Raw genomic sequence first — 27080 nt, forward strand, 5'->3', positions numbered from 1 at the left:
GAGGAACAGAAGAAAGGGAATAGGGAACAGAGGAAAGATAGAAAAAAAGAAAAAGAAAAAAAACTATCTATCTTTCTATTCTTTATCCGTCTTTTTTCTTTTCCCTCTAAATATCTGGAATTGAAGGTAGACAGAGTTCTCATTTTCCTCTTTGTTGTTCCATCATCCCTTATATACCATCTCTATAAGTATTTTCATATCTCTTAAGGCATAGATATATATTAACATGAAAATCATGTTACAAATTTATGAAAGATTGAAAAGTGTTCAAATTTGAAATATTGTTTGTTAAAAATTATGACACTAGACAAACTAATTTAATAAATTTGCAGGGTGCAGCAATTTCGAACATATTTTATGTGACAATATTCGACCAAGTTCAGAGCTGATAAATAAGAAGATTTAGCACATTTAGATCCTGAGAAAAACTAAAAACAAGACCATGCCTCCAAGCTCAATCAGAAGAGCCCTTGGGGCAGTGAAGGATCAAACAAGCATAGGCCTAGCAAAGGTTGGAAGCAGCACTTCACTTGCTGACCTTGATGTGGCCATTGTGAAGGCAACGAGGCATGATGAATACCCAGCTGAAGAGAAGTACATAAGGGAGATTCTCAGCTTAACATGTTACTCTCGTGCATTCATCAGTGCATGTGTTAATACCCTCTCAAGGCGTCTAAACAAGACCAAAAACTGGACAGTGGCTTTGAAAACACTTGTTTTGATTCAAAGGTTGTTATCAGAGGGTGATCCTGCTTATGAGCAGGAAATATTCTTCTCAACTCGACGTGGTACTCGCCTTCTCAACATGTCTGATTTTCGTGACAACTCAAAATCTGGTTCATGGGACTTCTCTGCATTTGTGCGCACATATGCATTGTATCTCGATGAAAGGCTTGAGTACAATATGCAAAGCCGGCGTGGAAAGCGTAGCATGTTTGGTTTTGATGAAGATGAGGATGAAAGGGAAAAGGAAGGAGAAAAAGGCAAGGAAATCGTTGTAAGATCCACACCATTGCGTGACATGAAGTTAGAGCAAATTTTTTCCAAAATGCAGCATTTGCAATTGCTCCTTGAACGCTTTTTGGCTTGCCGACCTACAGGTTTGTAATTCTTTGACAAGAAAATTTTGCTTAACAAGTTTCCTATCATCAACAAAATTTCACGATTTCACGACGACCGTTTTAGTCTCTGGCAAATAAAAAAGCCCATCGTGGTTCTTAAAAAATTCAAAATGGACCTATTTTAGTACTTTTAAAGACTAATATGGATCTTTTTTGAATTTGTAAGGGACCACAATTTCAACTAAATGAGCCCATTTTGAATTTCTTAGGAACAATGATGGGCCTTTTTATTTGCTATGGACTAAAGCGAGCATCGTGAAATTTGCGGAGGACTAAAAAGGGTATTTACTCTTATTATTAAGATATCAGGTTGTGTATAGATGACATTTTTTTAGATTGAATTTAACAAATTCATGCGACCAACTTTTTTTCATTCGAAATGCATATGCATCATTTGTTATCTTTCATCTTGATTAAACATGTTTATTTAATCAAATATCCTAAAGTAAGTATATCAGTTCACATTCTTATGTTTTCAATTAATGTTTTGCACATACTTTAGCAGCACACATTACATGCATAAAAAGCAATCTCATGGTTGTTTCAATGTAACAGGGGGAGCAAAGACTCATCGAATTGTGATAGTGGCTCATTACCCGATTGTTAAGGAGAGTTTTCATATATATTATGAAATATCAGAAATACTTGGTATCTTAATTGATCGCTTCCCTGAGCTGGAGGTGACAGATTGTGTTAAGGTGTATGACATTTTCTGCCGTGTTGGAAAACAGTTTGATGAGCTAGACCTCTTCTATGGGTGGTCAAAGAGTATTGGAATTGCACGCTCTTCTGAGTACCCTGAGATTGAAATGGTCACTACAAGGAAGCTAGAGGTTATGGAAGAGTTTATCAAAGACAAGTCCATCTTAGCACAGAACCAGAAGCCTAATGCAGAAGAAGAGGAGGAGAATGAGGAAGAAGAAGAAGAAGCTAAGGAACCGGAAGAGGATATGAATGCAATCAAGGCATTACCACCACCAGAGGAAATCGAGGAGGAACCAGCTGAAGAAGAGCCAAAGGAAGAAGAGGCAAAAGAAGAAAAAGTTGTGCAAACAGAAGGTGATTTGTTGAATTTAGGAGATGATACAGTGACAAGTGAAGAACGTGGGGACAAATTAGCTTTGGCTCTATTTGATGGAGCTGCAGCAACAACAGGTGCCACACAAGCACTTCCATGGCATGCATTTAATGAGGGTGCAGATTGGGAAACAGCATTGGTACAATCAGCTAGCAACTTAGTGAACCAAAAGCCAGAGTTAGGTGGTGGCTTTGATACGTTGTTGTTGGATGGGATGTATAAACATGCAGAAATGAATGCAACCATGCAAGGACAAGGGTATGGGGTGAGTGGAAGTGCTAGCAGTGTGGCACTTGGTTCAGCTGGAAGGCCTGCAATGCTAGCATTGCCAGCACCACCAGGGAGTGATTCTAGTTCAGGAACTGCTGATCCATTTGCAGCTTCATTGGCTGTGGCACCTCCCTCTTACGTGCAAATGTCAGATATGGAGAAAAAACAAAGGTTGTTAGTTGAAGAACAGTTACTGTGGCAACAATATGCAAGGGATGGCAGGCAAGGACATGTTGCACGCGCAAAGCAACAACCTACTAATAATACCTACGTGGGAGGGTATCCACAGAACAATGGCAATTATTATCGTTAACTAGAACAAATTTTTTCACTCTTTTTCCTTATTCTGAGGGGCGGTGAATTTTATCCAGCTCATTAGAAACACTTGTTTTCAATCTTTATTAAAAATACGGGTGAAAACTGACTTTAGATATTAATAAGGTCTTGCTCACTCACCAAAGTCTAATGGGTATTGTTTTCTTTCTTTGCTCACTTTAACTTGGGAAAGCAAGTAGTCACAAATCAAAAGAAGCCAACAATACTTATCTTCATTAAGCTCTTCATTAAGCCAACAATACTTACCTTCTGCTGAATGTCCTCATCTACGATCTGCCATGATTTTGCATACATTGCACATTGTAGTGACTGGTGAGGTAATCAGTCACACTACTCTGTATCGATATATGCGAAAATTCCCAGCCTCTCAATCTCACAAGACTTCTATGACATAATCAAGGACCCAGTGGATTTTTGCAACCACTATTTGGTATTTTGTTTGCTCCAAATAGGGTGACAGGTTTTATCATGCGCCCCTGACTTGTTTAATAAAACAATTTAAATTTAAGCCTAAAAGTATGTCCATTTAAAAAATCAGATAATAAATTTAATTTTAAAAGTCTATCTATAATTTATTTTAATTGACTGGGTCTATAAAATGCCCGATCTATAAACCTATAAGGCAATTCATATTTATTTAAAATTATATAAAATCTACGTAAATAAGCTAATAGACATGTTAAGATAAACCTGATAGATCAGATAAATAGGCTTAGACATATGGATACATCTATTATTGGTTTGCAAAATATCTTCGAGTCTCATTAGTTATCATTTTTTATTCTTAATTAATATAGTAATGAAATATTAGACATTTTAGGATTGGGGTGTTTGGGAAAAAAATTCACACATCACATTTTACTTTGTTTGATTTTATATTTTTAAGGAAATTTCATCTATTCCAATTAGATCAACCCCATCACAATTGGACTGGATAATTCGCTTAATTTTATTATTATTTTAAAAACTTCAACAATAAGAAATATTTCACTACTTTATAACAATATTGTAGTGCAAATTTATAATAAAAAAATTGAGGATTAAATACAACCATTTGTGTAAATAAATATGACAATCTTTAAATCAAGTTGACATAACATGATAAATTAATATTCAGTTCAACCGGTTTTCGAATTTATAAAATTAACCTGTATAATAATCTAATTAATCGTGTACATTTCATGTCAACCTGAATTACCATCTCTAATTATAAACAAGTCATGTTTGGTTAAATTAAAATTTTAAATAATAATGCAACAAATAATACCTAAGGTATGAACTTGGTGGATGCGGGTACTTTCTCCATCTGTTTGGAATTACAAAATTGTCATTCGCCTTTATTTCTCAACATTCACACACAAACCAGAGGCAAAGCATAGAAACTCTGTGTAAGTTGTTTCAGCTGTCTAAAATAAACTCAAATTCCAGAGTAATTTCACTTCACCGATTTGAAGAAGCCATGACAATTATTCAGAGCGATGACCAATCACTAATCATTTTTGAAACTGCTTTAAACCAAACTCTTTCAAACAAATATGTACGGTAAAGACAGAAATGCAAATATAGGCAGTTTGTGCAGAGGAAGCACAGTTAGATGGTAATATATGTAGCAAATGTATAAGGAGCCTACAACTTTCCAAATGTATTATAGCAATGGATAATTCTAGGTAGCAGAAGCAAATCAAAAAGTGTAAGGAGCCTTTCAGTGCTGCACTCATTAAATCGTGTTCCAAAGCAGCGAGTCAGAAAAACATGTACAAAACGCCCTAGACAACGAGGTAACCAAGAAACATTACAGTTTAAAGGCATAAAGATGAGAATTGCAATCATTCAAGGAATGGAAACAAGTAGTCTATGGTATTATAAATAGTCTTCACTTCTCAAATCACAAAATGTGTCGCAAAAAAATAAAATATAGCTACCAAAAATCCATAGAAAAGCAAAGCATTCCAATATTGCGAAAAACAGAAAAACTGCAAATCATAATTCTCCACTTAGAAAAGAGAGGTTCCTTTCCCCTTCTTGTCGCCACCAATCTCAAAATGCTTGCACCTCTGCACAACAGGTACAGGAACTAACCATTAACACATGCCAAACTACTATGTCAAACCACAAAAATATGTTGTGTTTTCCAGATACTAACCTTGATTGCATGTTGGGAGACATGCTTGCAACCCTGGCATTGCAACCTCAAAACAATTTTCTTGGTGGTTTTTGCCTATTCAATTAAAACAAATTGACAAACAATAAAATTGCAAGAGGATAAAGCCAGAAGAAGGAATGTTTCGGTGCAAGTTTATTTATCCAGATATGAAAAGTGAATAGGCAAAAACCATAAAACAATAAAAGATATGAAAAGAGGATGAAGGTAAAAGGGATACCTTCTTGTGGAAGACAGGCTTAGTCTGTCCACCATAACCGGACTGTTTCCGATCATAACGGCGTTTTCCTTGAGCAGCAATGCTATCTTTACCCTTCTTGTATTGAGTAACCTTGTGCAAAGTGTGCTTCTTGCACTCCTTACTCTTGCAGTATGTCTTCTTTGTCTTTGGAACGTTCACCTACCAACAACAACAACAACAATAACAACAGCAAAAGATTAAGTCTTTTAACATTTTTCAGCATACTAAAAAATACCCAACAACATCCAATAATACAATTCAAGACAAATTTCTCAATTTCAACTCTAATTCACCTGCAAATCAATTAAACCCCCAAAAATTAAAATAAAATCGTTTAGGGCAGAAGAAAATAGCAGTGTTATCGATTCCTGATAAATAATAAGGGAAGCGATGAGAAGGTTACCATGATGGCGGCGCGTGAGATCGGAATCCGAAGAGCGTTGTGTTGTGCGCCGCGAAAATGAGAGTGACGAATAATGCCCTGAGTTTTTATTGCTTTGGGAATTAGGGTTCCATGGAGGTGGTGAGAAATGAGAATATATTAGCTGGACTGGGCTGGTCGGGTCTATTTTCTTATTGGGCTGATCCCAGTAAGACCCTGACCCAACGCCCGTTACCCACTCTATCAAGATTAGATCCTCACAATTTTTTTTTTATTGGTAAACTCTTTTTTTCAATCCTGAAAATGTTAATATTAATAGATAGATTATGCACAGTAAAAGGCATAGCGGATCATCCCGGCATTTTTCAAGCTTGAAAACCTGGGCTAAAAGATATTTCCCTTTACCTAATTTTCTAATTCATTTGCAGTTTTAAATCATAAGTTTTACATTTGATTTTAATTAATTAATATTACATAACAATGTTCTTTTTTTATTATTTGGCATAAGACTTGATTTTAATTAAGTGTTTTCCTCTCTTTTCTTAAGAATTATTTGATGAAAAGTTCATAAATAAATAATTATATATTTTATGCGAAACAGTAAAATAAAAACAAGCCAAGGGCCTGAAGAAAAAAGGATGCAAATATGTCAACAATAATTGAAAATATTAGTAAGGATAAATCATGTTAAGTAGGTTAGTTGAGATTTAAGGGCCGCTCCGATTAACTTTAGAAAAAAATAATTATGCATTGCTTTTTTTAGAATAATTTTTAAAAAATAAATAAATCTACTTTACGTTTGGATGTAGTATTCGAATATAACTTTTTAATTAAAAAATTATTTGAATATTAAAAATTGAAAGCACTTTTTATGTGTAAAATAACTAAAAAAGTCATATAAAACAAATGGTTCATTTTTCTGCAGTCAATGTAGATAACTTATCTACATTAAGTCCTAGACGACGTCGTTTTGAAACGAAAATTAATGTATTTTTGTAATTATAATTTATTTCAGTATTATAATAGTCTTTCTCATTATAATTTTTTAATTTTTCAACCTAAAACGACGTCATTTTGAAAGTGAATATAAATAATTTATCTACATTCACTGTAGAAACATTAAAGCCTAAAACAAATCATGAAAACAAGTTTTGAAGTTGTGGCAATAATAATAATAATAATAGTAAGGTTTTGGGGAGGTGGGAGCAGCGACACTATGGTAGCAGAGGTAATAATGGTGACAAAGAGGTGATGATAACTAACGAGGTTGGTTAAAGATGGAATTGGACATATTTAGGTTTTGAAAAAAATATTTAATTTTTTAATTTACTTTTTTAGAAGGCAAAAATTTCACCTTAAAAAAAAGCAAGATTTTGAAAAAACAATTGTGACTTTTGCTTTTTTTATAAAATAAAATAAAAATTGACATCCAAACACTTATTTAAAGTTAGAAGCACTTTTAAAAACAAATAAAAAAATAAAGAAAAAAATGAAGAAAATAAAAATTGAAAATTATTAAAATTACAATGCCAAAAAAGTATATTACTTGAAGGAATATTTCAGTGCAAGTTTATTTATCCTAAGATACGTAAGCGAATCTTGAAATTCTAAATATTTGAATAAAATCCACCTATGTATCCTAAAATAAATAAATTATCGATGCACTGAATTTCAATACAGTAGTAACACGGAAGATTCTTCCGTTTGCCACACTTTTCTGTAACATTCTACTTATTATTGGATGAAATTCCATCTATGCAAATAACATAAAAACAATTTCTATGGGAACAATATTTTACCCAATAATAATAATAAAATATAAAAAAAAAATGTGTTGCTAACATAAAAACAGATACTTGTGAGGCATGCACACAGTATCGTTTTAAAAAGAAGTTGAATCGGTCACAAATTATGCAATAGGTGAATATAGCTCGTTCTGGGATCTAAACTCCCTTCAGGTCGAAAACAAATGATATACATATAGCCCTCTCCCTTCATAATTTACCAATAATTGAGCATACGTCCTATCTCTAAAATATGCTAACTTGCTTTCACTATGACACCCCATGCCAATGGTAAATTCACACTCTAAAATTATAAATCATTCAAAAAAGTAGTTATAGTGCTGTTACTAATAACTCGTGAAAACATGCTCATGCATCATTGAGGGGTGGAAGTATAAATTTGTTCAAGCTATTACTCTACTTATGAAGACTGCATTTCTATAAGGCGTATCATATTCCAGATTGCTCCATACAGATCAAACAGTGGATAGTTCTAACATGGAGTAGCCAGAGTACCGCCTTTGAATGAGGTTGTAAAATGTGTACTTTACAAATTCGGAAAACATCAGCCATGAATAGCCAACCATGTCATGGTTTGAGTAAAATAGTACACATTTTCAACATTTCAAAACCCAATATCAAGACGATTTCTTCGTGGAGACGCCCAATCTCATCCCTACGGAAACCAAGGTCTCCAGTGATCTGGTGCTATTTGCTAGAAGATCTTCATCTATTGCAATTGAATTCTGCAGAGAACAAAAAAAAAAGGATGTCACTGTGAACATATATATTCCAAAGATTAACATGAGAAACGATCCACCTCAATAGAAAGCTAAAACCTCAGACAAAAGCTAAAGTTATAAAAATAGCAATAAATTGAACTAATTTACTTAAAAAATGTTACTCTTGTTGAACATTAGTTGTATATTTGCATCAATCATAACTAAAAGCAATAATGCACTAAAGTAGTGCCGTTTTCTCAATTATATTTGTCAAAATTTAATACAGATTATGTTTTAGAAATGTTTTACAATTGATACCAACAGAAATAATTATTAAGCATTAACTGGCTCTAAACGCAAACATATTTTCAGCCACTAAAACTGAATTGAAGAGCAAGAAAGAGATTTCTCTAACTCTCCATCCACATTTCCTGTTAGGTTTAATATGTTTTCTTGTTTAATTTTTGTCAGTTGACCTATTCAGAGGATCATAAATAGTTCATACTTAGACTCAAGACAAAGATTTTAATTATATTGGATCAAGGCTTCTTTTACCTTTCACTAATAGTTTTTCTTCAATGTATCAAAAAAAAATAATAATAGTTTTTCTTCAAATAACAATGTCATGAATCAACATCATTTCTACATCCACCAGCTAACGAATGACCTATGAAATACACATATTTTCAATGAGTTTAAAGAAGAGAGATTCTTTATAAGCTTAAAAAGTAAAATATATTAATTTAGTCATTTGGAATGAACTATTGGTGCCCCATAAACAGATCATACCAAATACCAAAACTATAAATTAAGATCAGTAAAATCAGCAATCAGGACCATATCCAACTAAATAAATTTCAAACATAAAAGAATAATAAAAAAGAAGTAATTAAAAATAAAAACAAGATAAGCAGTATAATCTATAATAATCCCAACCTTTTCAAAAACACAAATTACAGTGCTTCCACCAAATGAGAAATATCCAAACTGTAAATTAAGCAAACAAACGCCAATTAGAAACAAAGACAACATACAAAATTGGAAAAAACGGTAATCAACTGTAACTTGCCAGACCTCATCGCCCTTCTTGACATGGTCACCCTTTTGCTTTGTAAAAGTAATGCTACCAACCATTGTAGCTCCTATTGCAACAAATGCCACCTGAACCCAAATCATAGGTAACTCTCTAAGATACAGGTAAAATACAGGTCTGTAGCTATGACATAAAATTATAGTGGAGCCAGTGAAATTATAGGAAACTCTGTAAAAACATTTCAGGAACATTACAACCCTTCAAAATTATAGCAAGAGATACAAAAGCATAAGTCAAAAATAAAATGCGTAGATGGATTATACGCTTTTAATTACAATGACGAACCTTTCCAAAATTTACAGTTGAAATCATTGAAACAACTCGCTTATTCTCCGTGAAGACATTACAGTACTTGCTATTTACAGCAATGGGATTGACCTATGCGGAGTAGAACACAACAGAAAAAAAAATTGCAAATGAGAATTACCACAAAGAAAATAGACCCGATATATACAAATGAAATATCATTTTCCTAAATTTATTATTTCACTTACTGTATATAAACATCCAGGGATATTTACAAATTGCTCAATGATTCCTGATACTGGAAAATGGAAACGGTGATAATCCTGCAACAAATGAATGTTCAAATCAAAATTTGCAATCAAATTTGTTGAAAGAATAGAGATTTAGGCAGGAAAGGAAAAAAAAGAGTGAAAAAAAATTGAATAATCTGAAATCAATATTGATTTGATATGAAGGAAGTGTGGCGATCCCTATTTATACTAAGGGAAAAGTGTGTGTCATTTTAAAGGATGTAAAGTTGTGTCATTTGAAGTGAGAGAAAGAGATAAATAAAGGAGGAGAGAGAGTGGAACAGAAAAAATAAAGATGTGGGTCCTACCTCTTTGTGAGAGTAAAATGATATAAGTTATGTTATTTAAAAGGACAAACATTTTTTCCTTATACTAATATTAGACTTCAAATGCTAATAAAATAAAGAAACAAATCATGAAATGTAAAGAAATTAGGAAGTTATTCTTAAGAGATTATCTAAGATACTCTAAACTATCATAAGAAACAATCAAAATATTAAGAGATATTTTTCATATATTCTAACAAAATTACATATAAAATTAAAGTGACTTTGAAAGAAAGCAACAAATACCTGTGGTGCCAAACGGAAAATCACCATTGTTCCATCAACAAAAGCACTTGAACACATTTCATTCCCCAAAAGACCTTGAATTGAAAACTTTCGACCCTAAAAGTAACCACAAATAATTCCAAAAGCACTTCATTTGGCATACATAAATAAAGTTGAAAAGATTAAAGGACAAGAGAACGAGAAACATTCCAATTTCTAGGGTAATCAAATTTTCCATGCCTCAATCTAGCACCAATTTCAATAATTAGCTTTGCTTAATATTATAAAATAACCTCTTGAAAATGAAAGAGATGAAAGACACACACACACATATATATATGTCATAGAAAACACTGGATATAATAGTAGTTACGGTCTTTCAATCATTAAAAATTGAATAAGCAACTAAATCGTTTCATATGTTACATCTCAAGCTTGATTTCATGCAAAACAGGAGAATAAGACAAAAACTATCCTCGGATCATTTCCTCCCTCACACCTCTGTCCTAACTCACTCGTGAGTCAAGCAGGTCCAAGTTCATGACCAAAATCATAATTTTATCATTTTCAATTAATTCCAAGCTGAAAAACTTTGTACCATATCAGATTTCAACAATTGATTACCAGCTTCTGACTGATAAATGTCTTTAGTGCAGATTCTCAAATGTGAATATCTAACTATTCAAAAGAAAATGCATTCTTGAGAACAGAAACCTTCGATGTGCCAGAGATGTAAAATATAAAAAAAAAATACCTTAATCCAAAATCTTGAACAATCATCAACTGATTTAAATGCCATTAAACGGCAATCAGCAGCACATACAGCTACGTCATCACGTTCAGCAAATGCAATTGGTCTTGAACCAGGCTTTAACTCTCTAATGAAAAATTCATTGAATGTCTGCCAGAACAAAATTTAAGATAGGTATCATCGAAGAAGATATATACTACCATTATGAAGTCCAACATAATTTTCAGTATGAGCATTGCTCAGACGTTTTGTTCATCTTCACTCCAACTACTTGTACAAACAAAACTGTGTTACTAGCTCAATGGAAAACAAGTTCCTTCAGTTCCCCGTATAGATCAAGTTCTACTGGGTGGGATCAATAGAGAATATATATTAAACAAGAAGGAAGTAGGAATTCTATGATAACATAATCTAATTGAAACCAAGACATAATTCAAGTGGTCAGGGTGGAGTAAAGTTTGCGGCATATATATAACAAAATGCATGCATATGCATGGAAACTGAAAAAGTATTCAAATTGTTGGAGTCACGGCTGGCTGGACAAAGCTAAAACGAAACAAGTTAAGCTACTTAAGCAATAGTCAATTAGAAATGCTGGAAAAAATAAAGGTCCCACAAAAGCACATGGATCATGGCTAAAAGATTTCAAAAACAACTTGAGTAGGTAATACAAACAGTACTATATTGTAATTGTAAAACATACCGTATCCAGAATGAAGGCCATTGACAACAGGATGTTTGTATGTCAAAGGAATGAAGGTCATAATATTATTTTAAAAAACAGGAACTAAATGAGATATGTTGTTGGGTAAGAATAGACTATCTTAAGGAAACACAGGAGGAAAGTAAAATATTGGCAGCATATAGTTTAACTATATTAAAATTGGGAAAAGTACTTCTTATGTGACTGCAAAAGAAAAAAAGTGCAGCAACACAGGATACGCGTCCGAATCCTGGTTTTTTTTTTTTTTTTTTTGATAGAATCCGCACGTGTATCCTAGGATCCGCACGTGTATCCTAGTGTTAAAAATTTGCTGCAACTTTTCTCATCAGCAGACATGAGAAGCGACGGACCCATTAAAATTAAGATGCAAGACTTTATGCATATGATGAAACATATCTTAAGCATAATCAAATTGAACCTGCAAAGCATTATAAATAACTAAAAGGACCAAAAAGTGTTTGTGTGTGAATCAATAACATATAAATTCAAACTCTTCACAAAGTTTTAGCCCACCTTGAAGTGTTCCAGAGGATACTTGACCTCAGCCAAATTGATTTGACCCTACAACACAATAATCACAACTTTTATAAGGAGCGTTTAAATATAGGGACAAATGTCCAGCACATAAAGAGCTAAAGTAAAAAATGGTAATAGATGTGCTCTGGAAAAAATGGCACCCTACACCATTTTACAGAATAACTATCTTAAATCTTCAAATTCTTCACTTTTCTTCAGTTTGAAATTGGATACACACACAGACACGTCCAGTTACTAATGTGACGTTATTAAAATGTCAAGAACTGAAACTCAAGCAAAGTATAAAAATAATTAACACAATCAGCAAACACATCAATATTGTGAGAATACTGAAAAAGGGTTTCACCTAATTGTATTCCAATAAAGAGAGGTTACAAGCATATATACACACCTTCTGTGTTTGGAAAAGGAAATAAAATAACAAAAGGAAACTAATCAATCCTAATTAAAAAGGAAATAAACTAAGCCTAATTGATTGAATCCCATGAATTAGGAATTTGACAGAATCTCTCTTAATATATATGGTAATAATCTTCCGATTTCCTACAAATATAAAGCAAGATAGCTCACACACACATATGATTGTCTAGTGTTGGTGGTGCTTGTATGTTCAAACAGAATGATGTCATTTCCTATTGTATTGCCAGTTGTGATGTACTCTGCCGGATGATGCTTTATCATTCAACATTTCATATCATGCTTATGGCAAGAGTGGCTCTTATGGCTTGCCAATAAAAGATGTTAAGCATGAATATTGTCGTGGTTTGGACACTGCTACTAGCTGGTCTTAAGTCTTAACTCAAGTATGTAAAGGAAAGCAATACCCTTCTGCTTTAAATACAGAATAATCTTAGTATCTCACAAGATCAAAATAAGTTCCTGCAAAGCCTGTGTACTTGGGCTGCTTTAGTTCCTCTTATCATCCATTTGCTTAATTAAAAGGTCAGTGCTTTCTAAGTTTTTTGCATTCTAGGGACGTGATGTTGTGGATTTGGTACTTCAATATTCCTTTCTTATTATTGTCATTATTTTTCTACTTGGCCCTGAGTCCCTTTACTTCCCTTGTAAAAGATCCCCGTTAATTATTCAAAAACTATGTATAATGTTAACATGTAAATTACAGAAGCAATCACAGATAAGATGAGTAATTTGTGGGTATGAAGTAAAGTAGTTACTGAGGGAAGTCCATTAAACACATATATAATGCATATATGCATTTTTGTATGGAAAAAGAAATATTATAAGTTAAGATGGGGAAAATACAAGAGAGGATAAGATATCCTCCAAAAGAAACCACAATGCTGAAACAAGGGGCACCATGACGAAGTGAAACTCTGGTTGAAACTCACAATCAAGGGGCACTACATAACTTCAAACTTACGTTTTCCTATGACAAGTCAAAATCAAATTGTGCTGCCCACGAAGTCACTAACAACTAAAAGATGCATTTTTGTACCTCAAAAGATTCAACAAATTTCAGTATATCTGCAGACGATTCAGGTGAATCCATTCGTGCTCCCTGCTTTTCAGAAATGCTTTGCAACAGCTCCTTCACTCCTGCATATAAGAGGTTCACCAATGTGAAATAAATGAATAAAGTAACTCAACACATGAGGAAAGCTTACTCAATTATTATTTGAATCTCATATTGACTTCAAAACTGAGATCTCAAGTAAGCGTGACCCAAGTGCCTGACGGATGCTTTATGATAAATATTTTTCTTTAAAACTAAATACACTTTCCATAATTCCTAATCTACTAATAATGCACCAAGTCGGCTTAAAAGAAATATTAGCAAGATGTAACATATCTATGCAGTAATTTTTAACCAGCAATATTTTTATTGCATAAGTTCTACTAACAACACCACCTCGGCAATCCTATGCCACAAGGCCCACAACAAAGAGTGGTGACTGATGAAGTTACATTTAGATGCAGCTTAGAACTTATTTGAACCAAAAAAAAAAAAAGCATACCTACGTCCATTAGGCCAAGACCTATTTTTGACTGATAAATAGCTCTCATCGATAAAACAATCTTTTTGTCAATTAGTTCTTCGACAAGCCTTTGAGACTTCCGATCATATACCTGATGTCAAAATAAATTAAGGTGAATAAACATTTGAGAGGGTAAAGATGCAAACATAGGATTAAGAATACCAGTATTATAGTATGGTTCTTCCAATTTCATCAAGTTCTCTTAAGGATATCTCTAATTCTCAACTTTGATGAAGCGGTTGATCCAACACAATGCAAATTCTCATGATTTTAAAAAATAGTATGCATAACAAATGCTGATACTTGATAATAGCATGAAAAGAGAGCCATGATGATATATGTAAGCATATAAGCTTGGAATCCTCTTTTCTAATTATGGTGGATGTAATTAGGAAAACACAGTCATTAGCAATGGAAAGAAGGAATTTCAAAGAGGTCATGTAGATACTAATACAACTCGAAACATACATACATACATGTATGATGTAGCATATAAATGTCCTCAGATTGTTATAGAAAAATAGGAAATCGGTATGGAAAATAAGGCATACCAGAATATGGGAAGCACTTGATCCAGATCGAATACCAACATCATAGGATGAGAAATGGGCCCATTCACTCAATTTGAAGAACCACCTACATAAAAAGAAAATTAAATAAGTGATTTTATATTTTATCATGATTTACAATCACAAATACATAAGCATGGTCCATATATATGACACTAAAAAGCTGTAATATAATCCATTAGGTCAATAAAGATCATGCTCTCTCTTTTACCCTGGCTTTCAATGCTTCAATTAGCAATAATTTGCAGAAATTTACCCATACGAAGCTTCCTTATCTGTTAAGAATCCTCCAGTCATCACCTGATTTCCAGTCCCTTCGTCAAAACAAAGAGTTAAGTGGATCATGCTGTTCAACTGGTCAGAAATCTGAAGAACCTCACCACAAACAGGACAGCAATTCATTAACGGTTCCCTGCAATACCAGAAGCTTAGCTAAGCAAATTAGAATCAAACAACAGTTTGAAAAAAGAAATTCCTACTTGTAGTCTTTCTTACTATATTCAGAGTACGTCAAACACATTCATTGTTATAACTCATCAAATCTTAAAACAAGATACAGCTATACAAATGAAAAAAATAAATATATCTGTACTGATGGCAAAGACAACAATATGCATACAAAATAAAAGCTTTTAGTCTCTGTATTACTTTTCTTGTTGAAAAGCAAGAAGGGCAGCCAACTCATCCATGCTCACAACACCATCTCCATTCTTGTCAGCTGCTTTGAACAGCTCCTCTTTCTATTGAAAAAGAAATTGCATTGCTGAGACAGTAAAGCTTGTAAGTACAAAACTAGACATCATATTGTAACTTCATTTCATGATTCAAACCAACAAAGTGAAGATTTGGAGTTATAGATATAACCAAAAAGCCAATTTTCATCGTCCAAATTCAAGAAAAGTTCTAACATTTAAGATGTTAGTAGTTTTTATAAACCATAGAATCTGAAAAAAGAAGATCAGAAAATCTGAATCAAAGTCCAAATCCAAATCCAGGTGTACAAGCAAAGTAAAGATTATTTAGCAAGCAAATAATTCAGAACTAAAAAGTAATAGGAAAATATAAGATGCAAATAACCACTCATGTCTGAACCTTGCTGGTTGCTACTTGATTGCCAAAAGCATCAATTAGGTCAGAAAATTCAGAAAGTGAAAGCGTTCCATCTTCATTGTAGTCCTGCATAAACATAACTTTTCAGGTTGATATTAAATATTAGAAGGCATTAAATGTGATCAGTATATTTAAATTATCAAGAAACTAACGTATTCCATATTGCACTTTCTATGGCTTACAGATTTCAAATATTCTTCCATGTATTCAACTTATATAGACTTCCTTTCAACTTTAAGGAGCCTCCAATAAAGAAAAGGAGACAGCAGGAGTAAACATGAATAATCGTTCATAAATATCTACTAGCAATTTGTACAACATTTTGCAAAGGTGTGCTAATATCAGAACAAAGTCTCAGCAACAATCCTTGGTACAACATTGGTTTAAGATCAGTACCCATATGTAAAGGGATGAGATTATACATCACTTCTTGTGTAACCCTCTTATGTCTTTTATTTAAGCCCACACTAGGCACATGTTATCAGAAAACAGAGGAAGGTCAAACTTACCACTATAGATAAAATGCGTCTGACAAAGCTTTTCTCCATTTCAATAGGATCCTGTTAGATTTTCCTTATAATTGTTAGAAATTGTTATCATACTTAAGACAACAATAAAATTTATATTGTATGCTCCATACCTCTACCGAGCATGAAATGGAAATGTTGCCAACCACTTCTCCAGGCATTGATGGATCTAAAAGGTCGAATATCTCAATGTCAGAATCAGAATCCTGCACCACCAACTCATTCACAACAAAAGTGTTTAAAATGAATAATGCTTAAAGGGCATAGATAAATCTGATAACTGAGCAATTGTAACATATGATTTAAAAAATAAATAAATAATAATAGTTTGCTCACCTGGGTCAGAAATTCAAACAGATCAACCTCACAGTATCCAACAAGAGTATTGCTGGACAGTTTGTTGGTCTACATAAGAAAAACTATTAAACTTAGATGCAGTATTAAACTTAATTACAAAAAATTGGGGGATGAGGGGCACAAAATCAAAACAGTTTAACAATTTTAATTTGTATAATATATGCAGCTTTTTTTTCCCTTTAAGAACATAGAGAATGACAAAAAACCCTGCTCTTGAAATGCAGCAGTGATATACCCCAAACAAGCACCATAGCATAGGATTTCAAGCTTTACTTTGTGTTTGCAGAAAGGCATTGAATCAATTTAGTCTGAAAAAAGTGACATCTCCCCCCACCCCCCAACCCCAAAAATAATAATAATAATAATAATATAATAATTAATCAAAATAAAAATAAAAAATGCTTAATTCAGGGTAATGCATAATCAAAGAAAGGAATAAAAGGTTCTTATAGCACACCTCGAAGACAGAAATTCTTGCAACATGAGGCCCGTTCTGTTCCAAAAGAAGTTTCTTTTCCTATGGAAGAATACATCAATGACATAGGAGAAACACTGTCCAATTTATGGGATCCACAAGTCATGAAGAAATATGAAAATGAAAATCATGAAATATTGAAGATAAAATTGAGTAACCTTAACCTAAGATCACATCAAATCATTTTTTGTTTCGTTAGAAAATTGATTCTAAGAGCTGCTCCTTAACAAGTTCCATATGAAATTTAAGTTCTCACATTAAAAGAATGGGTTAATATTTTCTCATAGTTACTTGAGAAAATATTTTTCTCCTACACAAACAAATCGAAAGTGGAGCCCATTCTATACTTTTTCTCTCTCCTCTATTCTCTCTCCTCTACTTTGTGTGTGTAGGAGATTAATCTTTTCTCCTCTAACATTCGTAGATCTTTAAAAATGATTTCAAGTCATCAAAATATCTTGAATTATCTCCCTGAAGTCAAAACAACCACGCATAACTATACACTAAATCATGCGTGCAGAAGTGTTCTGTCCCAAAAACACTGTTTTGAAGTTCCAATTACTCAAACAGTTTTTAAGTTCCAATTACTCAAGCAGTTTTTAAGTACCTGTAGTGCCAGCATTCAAGGTAGTTAAAATCGAGTTTTAACCTAAAAACGGAATGGGGATAAAAAATCGTAAAATATAGAATCGTAATAAAAAAATGGTAAAGAATGTAAAAAATTAAAACCACTTGGAATGTTGATAAAAACGTTTTGATGGGGAAAAAATGGTAAAAGCGCAGTTTTATATTAACTACCATGCAAGTATTCCTAAACCTCCTTTTAATTAAGCGTATAAATAAGAAAACAACATTTAAAACCGTGAATTTGCATGAGTCATAATGAAATCGGGAACAAAAAGGATGACATAGCTTAGAGCACTCACGGAATTCCAAACTGGTTTGTCTGTCCTGCACCACCAACAACACAAAATCAATACATTAACGACTAACTAATTGAAAAATAAATAAAAACACTTCAATATATGTATATATGATATAACATAGATCATCCTATTTGTTATTTTTTGATAGAATGAACAATGATCGATAGTGGTAAAATGATAATAACAAGTTGAAGGCTTAACTGGTCAGAGGTCTTTGTGCGGAAAGTCTGTTCTCCAAGAGAAAGGCATGCGATCCATTTATCCTTGAACTTCATCTCCGCCTACAAGACAATCACGTTCTATTAATTTACAAAAAAATAAAAAAATAAAAAAATTAATATGGCGAAACTGAAAAGCAGCGTAAGAGAGAGAGAGAGAGAATCAGCGTACGCACGCGAAGGAGTGTGAGGAGAGCAATTCCGGCGAAGTTATCAGCGGAGAGAGGTTTGCGAGCTGAAGCGGAAGAGGAAGAGGAAGCAGAGCCGTTACCGGTTTTGCGGTGAAGATAATGGCCAAGGCGAAGACGCTCTTTGAACCGAGCACGACGCGATCTTTTCGGTTCTGAAGAAGACAATTTGGAGTGTTCATGACCCATCCTCACTCACCGATGCGACTTGACTCGACTGAGACACGCACACTCTCTGTATTTCCGCAGAGGGAAGAAGCAGAAGTTGAATATACTGTTGAGTTAACTCGCCACTCGGGGGGTCAAAAGTGGTAAGCGCGTGCTGCCGCTGACAAAAACAAAACTCCTTTTTGGTTCCCAAAATTCGAGTATCCATTCAGGAGAGGACACGGTTGAATCTCACGTTCTCAATTTTGTTTTTTGTCCTAGTGATTCCATCGGGTGTTTTTAAACTCGGATAGGTCACTCACTCCAAGTACTCAGTCAGTGGCTCATTAATTCAATTGAATTTAATCAGATTTATTTTTCACATATTAAAAAAAATATAAATATATGACTTATATTAAAATTTTATATAAAAAATTATCAATGAGCTTCAAAAAATAATTTGATTTCAATCATAGTAAATATTATATGTTTCTAGGCTTTTAGTTTTAGACCATATCCTAACATTGAACATTGGATTAAAATTGGAATGTAAGCTAAATGCATCTTTCGTGCCTTGACATAACACAGATAAACTAAATCACGATAACAAATTGTAGGCATGAACACTAAGAACAAAGTGTCCACTATTGAGATGAGACCACCAGTTTTATCCCCTTAACTTTTTGAAATCATTATAAGATGCAACTAAATTACATAAACAAACTATACTAATCTAAAATATTTTCTTGTTTTTATCTTACTTTTTAATCATATTTACCACAAAATATGAATATGATTTAATCCAAGAGTTCTCAACAACAACAACAACAACAAAAAAGAGTCAACTGGGTCACCGAGTCTCGGTCAGGTCAACCGATCCAAACCGAGTTAACTGCAGAATCAATCCAAATAGCCGCTCATACCAAAGAACCCAGCCGATTCGAACCGATTTTTAAAACATTGAGGTGTTTGGTAGAGGAGAAATTTTTTTCTATCCGAAAATCTCGATTTTCAGAAATATGATGAAAACATTCAGTTTACGATAATATTTGAAAATTAAAAATTTAGAAAAATTCAGTTTCCCGAAAATTCTACAAAAGCAATCGATGATGCCAAATGGGTGCCGATCTCAAAACACTTTATTTTATAACGTAAGAAATATGATGAAGGTTATATTTACAACCTTTTTTTTTTACAATCTCTTACAACCATATCTTAACACCGTTGATTTTCGTCAATCAATGGTTATCATTTTCGCAAATTAAACTCATTAATTAATTATTAATTCCCAATAAATAATAACCGTTGATTGGCGAAAATCAATTGTGTTAAGATATGATTGTAAGAGGTTGTAAAAAAAATTGTAAGTATAACCTTCCTCAAGAAATATATAGACTTATTTAGGGTATATGATAACTTTTTATTTGATATATATATATATATATATATATATATATATATATATATATATATATATAGAGGTAGGATCCTTTGACATCAGTGTCAAATTTTAAATTTGACACCGCATCTGAGAGCCGTTAGATTAAAAAGATCAATGGTGTCACATGCTTAAAAATCAGAGTCGTTGATCTTTTTTGATCTAACGGCTCTCAGATGAGGTGTCAAATTTGAAATTTGACACTGGTATCAAAGGATCCTGCCTCATATATATATATATATATATATATATATATATATATAAGTATGTGTGATCTAAAATTATGTGAGGAGAAGAGAAAGAAATAAAAATTATGAGCTTCATATATTTTTTTATATATATAGGAGATTATTTTATCTCCTACAATATTAGATATATTAAGTTTTTTTTTTTCATCACAAACTAAAATTCATTCATAAATAGTTACTCTATTATTACAGTTATTAAATGTCATTCTGGAAGTGTCTCCCGAGGAGATTAGGTATATTTTTCTTCACAGGGAAGTATCTTAAATACCATAGTATGCATTAAAAAATCTATGAAGGAGAGATATTGTAAGCGGCATAACTTTATATGTTAGTAGAATAATAATTCCTGAAATGTTAAATGCATTATGCCTATCCAATTGCTGGAGAGAATATATATATGACTTAGAAAAGAGAGTAATAATCGTTTTACCTAATGATCATGCTCTAATTAGGGGGCGTTTGGTTGACGGTTTCTCAAAATTTTGATGGGCATCTGAAAGTGGGTAAGTTGATTATCCACGTTTGGTACAGGTGATCTAAAAATTTGCATACCTATGTGATTTGCCTAGCAATTCAGTTTTGTATGCAAAATAGGACCAAAATCACAGCGCTGAAATCCTCTTTGAATGGTGGTATTCGACCGATAACCAGGCAAGTGAAAACCATGACAACGGGTGCTGCCAAAACTACCCTTGGTTAGCGCCAAAGTGAGTCTCCTCCCAGCAAATCCACTTTTGGACATCATGGAGAAGCTCGTTTGAAGATCTACTCAAAGGCTGACCAGATTGGGTTTCATAGCAACTTCTGTCTGATTTTTGCATGCTTATCTACTCAAAGATCTGCTTGCTTTTGATATTTTTTATTTCAGAAAAATCATGGAGAAAAAGAAACCCATCCGACAAGCGCGGGTAGTGGAACCAGAACACCGTCGTGAACAGAGGAAAAAAAAGGTTTGTTTTGTTATATTGGGGTTTAGCTATGAATGTTATGTTAGTTGCGAAGCGAATTCATCAGTTCTTCCTCAAGCATTAAGTTCATTTCAGTGTTCTGTAAATTCATGCTTATGTGGCAAAGCATATTTATGGTTGTCCATAGTTGATTTGTTCTTTCCCAGTTTCCCTTGTATACTCATGACTCAGTCTGTGTTGCTAAAATATACCTGATGGCTTGTACAACTTCTACACATTTAAACCAAACATATACATTAGTTGCTGCAAATGATGTGCTGCTAGATTCTTCAGTTATGAAGTACAGCCCCACATATTGCCAGAAACCAGAAGTTTTAAACAAGAACTTGATAGAGGGCAATATTCTTCTTTGTGGTTATTCTTTCAACTTTGTTGTTGGTACTTCATCAATCAAGAAAGTCTCAGAAACAGCAAAGGCCCTTGGTGCAGTTGGATTTGTTCTTTGTGTTGAAAACGTTTCCCCCGGAACACAATTTGATCCAGTTCCTGTTGGCCTTCCTAGGATTCTTATCACAGATGTCAGCAATTCGAAGGTACTCATACTCATCTTTGCTGGTATGTTTATGTAGAGGTAGATTGAGTATCACGACTGCTAAATCTGTTTTCTCTTAGTCCATAACTCATTCCACATCAGCTACTCATCTCAGCTATACCATTGTTTTCATCTCTCCTTCTACTTTTTTCATCAATAGATGCACTATTGATCAAGTACAAATCGTTACTTTTTCAGGAACTTATAGATTATTATAATATCTCTACACCAAGAGACTGGACTGGACGGGTGAAGAGTTTCAAAGGTACAGGTAAAATTGGCGATGATTTGATGCCTATTATACATAAATCTGCAACACATGTGGCATTATTCTCTGCTCGAGGGAAGAATATAAAGGACTTCAGCTTCCAAGAGGCGGATCTTCTCAAACCAGATATATTAGCCCCTGGTTCTTTGATTTGGGCTGCTTGGTGTCCAAATGGAACTGATGAGCCAAATTATGTCGGTAAGTAATGGCTTGACTAAGTTGTGTCTTCTTTGCTTTTGGTATTTGAAAAATTCAACCTACAATTATACATTTCAGCCTCACCACCCGGGCTTTAGCTCATATGGATGGTGAGATATGGGGTTTTAGGCATGGTAGATCTGAGGGTCAATTCCAATTTTTCCCCAAAAAATAAATCTTTGAAACTTCAAAATTGTTCATAGGAGCAAGTGGTTGGCTGGATGATATGCTGCATTGCTGCTTTAAACATGATTTTTTTTTTCTTTTGTTTATCTTGACATACAACTACACGAGAAATTCATTGATATAAGAGACAAGATAACCAACTAGACATGAGAACTCCTCCTAGCAGAAAAAATAGAACACATAAATTGTATACAAAAAAGCTGTCAAACTAATATGCTCTAACTAAGAATATTTGATGTTAAGGGTTTCTTTTTAATGATCATAAGCGACAAGCTTTATTATAGGTAAGGTATAATGGAGATATGATAACTGCATTGCTTTGTTCTTTCTTCTGAGAGTTAAGTTCTAATTAGTGTAAACGACATCACTTTATTATGAACATGGAATTCTCCTTCTCATTTTTATATCTATTTATTTTTCTCTTTTCATGATAAACTGATTTATCTTTGAGCTTGAACCTTAATTGGATTGTTTAGGCAACAAGAAATTTTTTACACACAATAATCTTGGAATGAGATGTGTCATAATAACTCCATCCATTGCTTTCAGATTGAAGGTATAGTAAGTTTTCAAGTGGGAGTGATTATTGGTTGATCCCTTCCCCAAGTTTGTATAATCCAATTGATTATGTGCCACAGTCAATTGAATATGCCCTTCAAAAGGCTGGTCTCCCTGCATCTAGCATTGACTGGTTACTTCTCCATCAGGTACACAAATTGATCTATAAAATAAAACTTTGGCATGTCATCTAATATACATATATATATATATATATATATATATATATATATATATATATATATATATATATATATATATATATATATATATATATATATATATATATATATATATATATATATATATATATATATATATATATATATATATATATATATATATATATATATATATATATATATATATATATATATATATATATATATATATATATATATATATATATATATATATATATATATATATATATATATATATATATATATATATATATATATATATATATATATATATATATATATATATATATATATATATATATATATATATATATATATATATATATATATATATATATATATATATATATATATATATATATATATATATATATATATATATATATATATATATATATATATATATATATATATATATATATATATATATATATATATATATATATATATATATATATATATATATATATATATATATATATATAACCCGGGAATGTATGCCTGGGAGTATTACTGATGAATGAACCAAATCTTTCATCTGTTGTCTTCGTAGCATAACTGTTGCTTATAAAAATGTGATTATAATTTAAGGGATAAGTGGCTATTAGTTTGAAATTAATTTGTACTTTTGTTTTCATGAAAAAAGAATGGGAAATATAAATTAAAAGGGTGGAGAAACCTGATCTATTATCCAACGATTCAATAGCTGCACGTGGGTTATAGTATCACTTTGCTAAGTGGTAAGATCTAATTTTATAATTGAAAATAAAGTAAATTTGAGTAAACTTGGTAATTGCATAGCATACATGATAATATCTTTACTTGGGAGAAAGGAAGGTTATATAGACTTGATTTTAAGTGCAGGCAAACCAGAGGATTTTTGATGCAGTTGCCACACGGTTAGAAGTGCCATCAGAAAGGAAGATATCAAATTTGGCTAATTATGGAAACACAAGTGCAGCTTCAATTCCCTTAGCTTTAGATGAAGCAGTTCCCTCAAATTTCACGGCAATATTGCAGCACTCCCCTTAACTTGTCCTTTTCTTTTTCTTTTTGTCTTCAATTCACATTCTCTTTTGTCTTCTTTTCTCAAGTATCCGAGATATATGTATTTGTCATTCGGATTTATTTTGAACGAGGCTTATTATTTATGTTTATCAATGGTACTTGTAAATAAAATTGCAGCATTGAAGTGTCTGCTTGCTTATACTCATACTTGTCCGCACCAAACAACCACTTCATTTAAATATTTGTCTTTTTATCAGAACAATTTTTTTTTCATTTCTTTTCAAAAGAAAAAATGACAGTATGGAGTTATGTACAATTTTGTTGTGTAACTCCTCAATGACATATTTGTATTTCAGAGAATCAATCAATAATATTCGACAATCAAGCATTGCACAAGATTGACTGCAATGTGAATTATGTACTCCATTGGTAGTTATTACAGTAAAATTGAATGCATGATAATCAAGCACCATAACATATAATTGGGCTGAAGTCAGAATAATATATTAATTCACAATACATTGCCTTTGTACCAGTTCATACATATCATGTCTTTTTACACATAAGATAGATTTCAAATGCTATCAAAATACTTGCCTAGTACCACTGGAATGAGGCTGTATCATTAACCTCCACACACGGTGTCCAAAGACACAGATCACAAACTTTGATATGGAGGTTGGCAAGTGTAAGCCTGTTTACGGGTAGAGGTAAATGATAGGTTTGTACTAAAAAAAATAAAAAAAGGGTAAAGGGCAGGTGATTCAAAAAAATTTAACAACAGGGATATTTTCGTAATTGTCACTTATTTCCCCATCTATATTTTACCTCAAACCAAACATAGACTTTATAAATCTTACCTAATTTGCCTGGTGAAATTTTTTCCAACCAAACAACTTTTTTTACATTTTCCTACCAAACTCACTTCCCAACCATTTCCCTATCAATTACATTTCCCTAGTATTCAAAAAATTTCCCCCCAACCAAACGCCCCCCTAAGGAGAAGTTTGAGTGAGACCTCTCTATCTAGGAAAGTTTGAGATTACCACCATTACAAGTGATGCTTGATTATTTAAGAATACTTCTAAAGAGATGTTTGAGTGTTAGACCTCTTTAGGGACGTTTGAAGTTACCACCATATTTGGTGAAGCTTGATTGTACCTCTAGTAAAAGACTAGGGAAATTTGACTGTTATAACCCATTATTCTTATAGTGAAAGTTTGATTCTGAACTAATGTCTCGTGAGTTTTTACTTCTTCACATTGGAAAAAATTTTCCTACGTTAAACAAATTGACCGTGTTCTTCTCCATCTCTCTCCTCACACACACACATACATATAACTCTCTTGTAATTATTGGAGGTAAATTATTTTTATTTGTTTCCTTATTTTAGATATGTTTAATGATCATTTATTTGTAATATAATCATCTTTATTTTTTAAAAAAAGTATTTATAAATAATGTTTAATATTAATTGAATAGAAATAAATTATATTTAAGTTTTTAGATGTATTTAAAGTTATTAAATATTTTATTACTTTGGTAATTATAATTAGTAATAAAAATTTCTTTTAATAGATCCTATTTTTTAGTCATTTTTGCTCTGTGTTAGTATCAATACTGTTACTTGAATCCATCAAATAATTCAGTGAAACATGTCATGGCAATTTTAATTGTTTTTTTTATTCTTAGTATTAGTAAGCGCTACTTCAATCCAAAACCTTAAAATATTAGGAGACAATATATTAATCATTTTGTATTTCTCTAATACACCATAATGCAAGAGCCCTTTAAATTTGAAATGTAGTTATGACACAGACACATTTTTTGGTCTACCTTGTGCTGTATAGATCTATTTTTTGTTTACATTGTGTTTTTCTTAATTCCACCTAAAAATGAGGTAGTAAGGATCAAACTCATAACACTTGATCACTTCAGCTTTGAATCTTTGATACCATGATAACCTTATAAGAATATGGCTGGTTTTTTTGTTGTGCCAATATGACTCTTAAATATAAAACAACACAGGAAATATTTACAATTTGAATTTATGCTGATAGCTAATTCTATTTATATAACTATGTATACATTAAATGCAAAATATTAACATATTAGCTAATCACATTACTGTTACCTGTCAATTACATTACTGTTGCTAATTCTATTCCTACAATTACGTATACATTAAATGTAAAATATTTCCAAAACAGTGTTTGCTGCTAATTCTATTTCTACAATTACATATATATTAAATGCATAAAATTTCTAAAATAGTGTTTGTTCCTCCAATAATTATTATTAAAAATTATTTCATTAACCATTTTAATGATATGAAAAAAAATTATTAAATAATAATTTATAAAATAGCATTGCATTTTTTTCTTATCGTGTTGAAAACTTGAAGACAAGAAGATAAAAAATGTGAGAATAAAATATAACACTGATTATTATTATTTTATAATAACTCCACTTACGCTTAAAGTTACAAATATTCTCTCCAAAAAAAGTTGAAAAAAAGTATATAAAATACTTCTTTTTATTAAATAAAAAAATTTACAGAATCACATATTACCAATTCCAAGGGTTCTCGATTCTGTCACTGTCATCCAACGGCTATGAGAAAAGTAACCAAAAACATATTTTGTTGCGCTTTGCAAGAATATTTATAGCAA

The 27080-nt window shown here is 32.3% G+C and overlaps 4 protein-coding genes across 10 annotated transcripts; 2 read left to right on the forward strand and 2 right to left on the reverse strand.

The window, feature by feature from the left end:
* The first annotated feature begins 442 nt into the window (after positions 1-442).
* LOC133307987 (putative clathrin assembly protein At1g03050) lies at positions 443-2782 on the forward strand. Its single transcript, XM_061508571.1, has 2 exons — positions 443-1100; positions 1677-2782. Exons 1-2 carry the CDS (start codon positions 443-445, stop codon positions 2780-2782), a joined length of 1764 nt encoding a protein of 587 aa, XP_061364555.1.
* Positions 2783-4640: 1858 nt separating this feature from the next.
* Positions 4641-5716, reverse strand: LOC133308018 (large ribosomal subunit protein eL42). Its single transcript, XM_061508607.1, has 4 exons — positions 5611-5716; positions 5187-5366; positions 4949-5023; positions 4641-4859 (listed from the first exon to the last, which is right to left on the reverse strand). Exons 1-4 carry the CDS (start codon positions 5611-5613, stop codon positions 4800-4802), a joined length of 318 nt encoding a protein of 105 aa, XP_061364591.1. The 5' UTR covers positions 5614-5716; the 3' UTR covers positions 4641-4799.
* A 1780-nt stretch (positions 5717-7496) lies between these two features.
* Positions 7497-19024, reverse strand: LOC133307998 (phosphatidylserine decarboxylase proenzyme 3-like). 2 transcript variants are annotated; one of them, XM_061508581.1, is made up of 21 exons: positions 18643-19024; positions 18450-18529; positions 18249-18273; positions 17305-17364; positions 16827-16895; positions 16604-16696; positions 16473-16523; positions 15946-16029; positions 15502-15593; positions 15110-15265; positions 14836-14920; positions 14264-14375; positions 13744-13844; positions 12264-12311; positions 11030-11176; positions 10297-10392; positions 9683-9757; positions 9474-9566; positions 9170-9256; positions 9032-9082; positions 7497-8119 (listed from the first exon to the last, which is right to left on the reverse strand). In XM_061508581.1, exons 1-21 carry the CDS (start codon positions 18841-18843, stop codon positions 8012-8014), a joined length of 1914 nt encoding a protein of 637 aa, XP_061364565.1. In that variant the 5' UTR covers positions 18844-19024; the 3' UTR covers positions 7497-8011. The 2 variants fall into 2 exon arrangements, with proteins under 2 accessions (XP_061364565.1, XP_061364566.1); XM_061508582.1 differs by having other exon boundaries at positions 18639-19024.
* A 1769-nt stretch (positions 19025-20793) lies between these two features.
* On the forward strand, positions 20794-24516 carry LOC133308004 (subtilisin-like protease SBT2.5). Of its 6 annotated transcripts, none has more exons than XM_061508592.1 (5): positions 20794-21437; positions 21696-21988; positions 22186-22453; positions 23189-23346; positions 24265-24516. In XM_061508592.1, the coding sequence occupies exons 2-4, from the start codon at positions 21731-21733 to the stop codon at positions 23191-23193; spliced, it is 531 nt and encodes a 176-aa protein (XP_061364576.1). In that variant the 5' UTR covers positions 20794-21437; positions 21696-21730; the 3' UTR covers positions 23194-23346; positions 24265-24516. The 6 variants fall into 6 exon arrangements, with proteins under 6 accessions (XP_061364576.1, XP_061364577.1, XP_061364578.1 ...); XM_061508593.1 differs by having other exon boundaries at positions 21720-21988; XM_061508594.1 differs by having other exon boundaries at positions 21729-21988.
* The last annotated feature ends 2564 nt before the right edge of the window (positions 24517-27080 follow it).

The sequence above is a fragment of the Gastrolobium bilobum genome, unplaced genomic scaffold (assembly GCF_033153095.1).
Source record: "Gastrolobium bilobum isolate Gb01-03AN ecotype WA unplaced genomic scaffold, APGP_CSIRO_Gbil_v1 utg30775, whole genome shotgun sequence".
NCBI lineage: Eukaryota > Viridiplantae > Streptophyta > Magnoliopsida > Fabales > Fabaceae > Gastrolobium > Gastrolobium bilobum.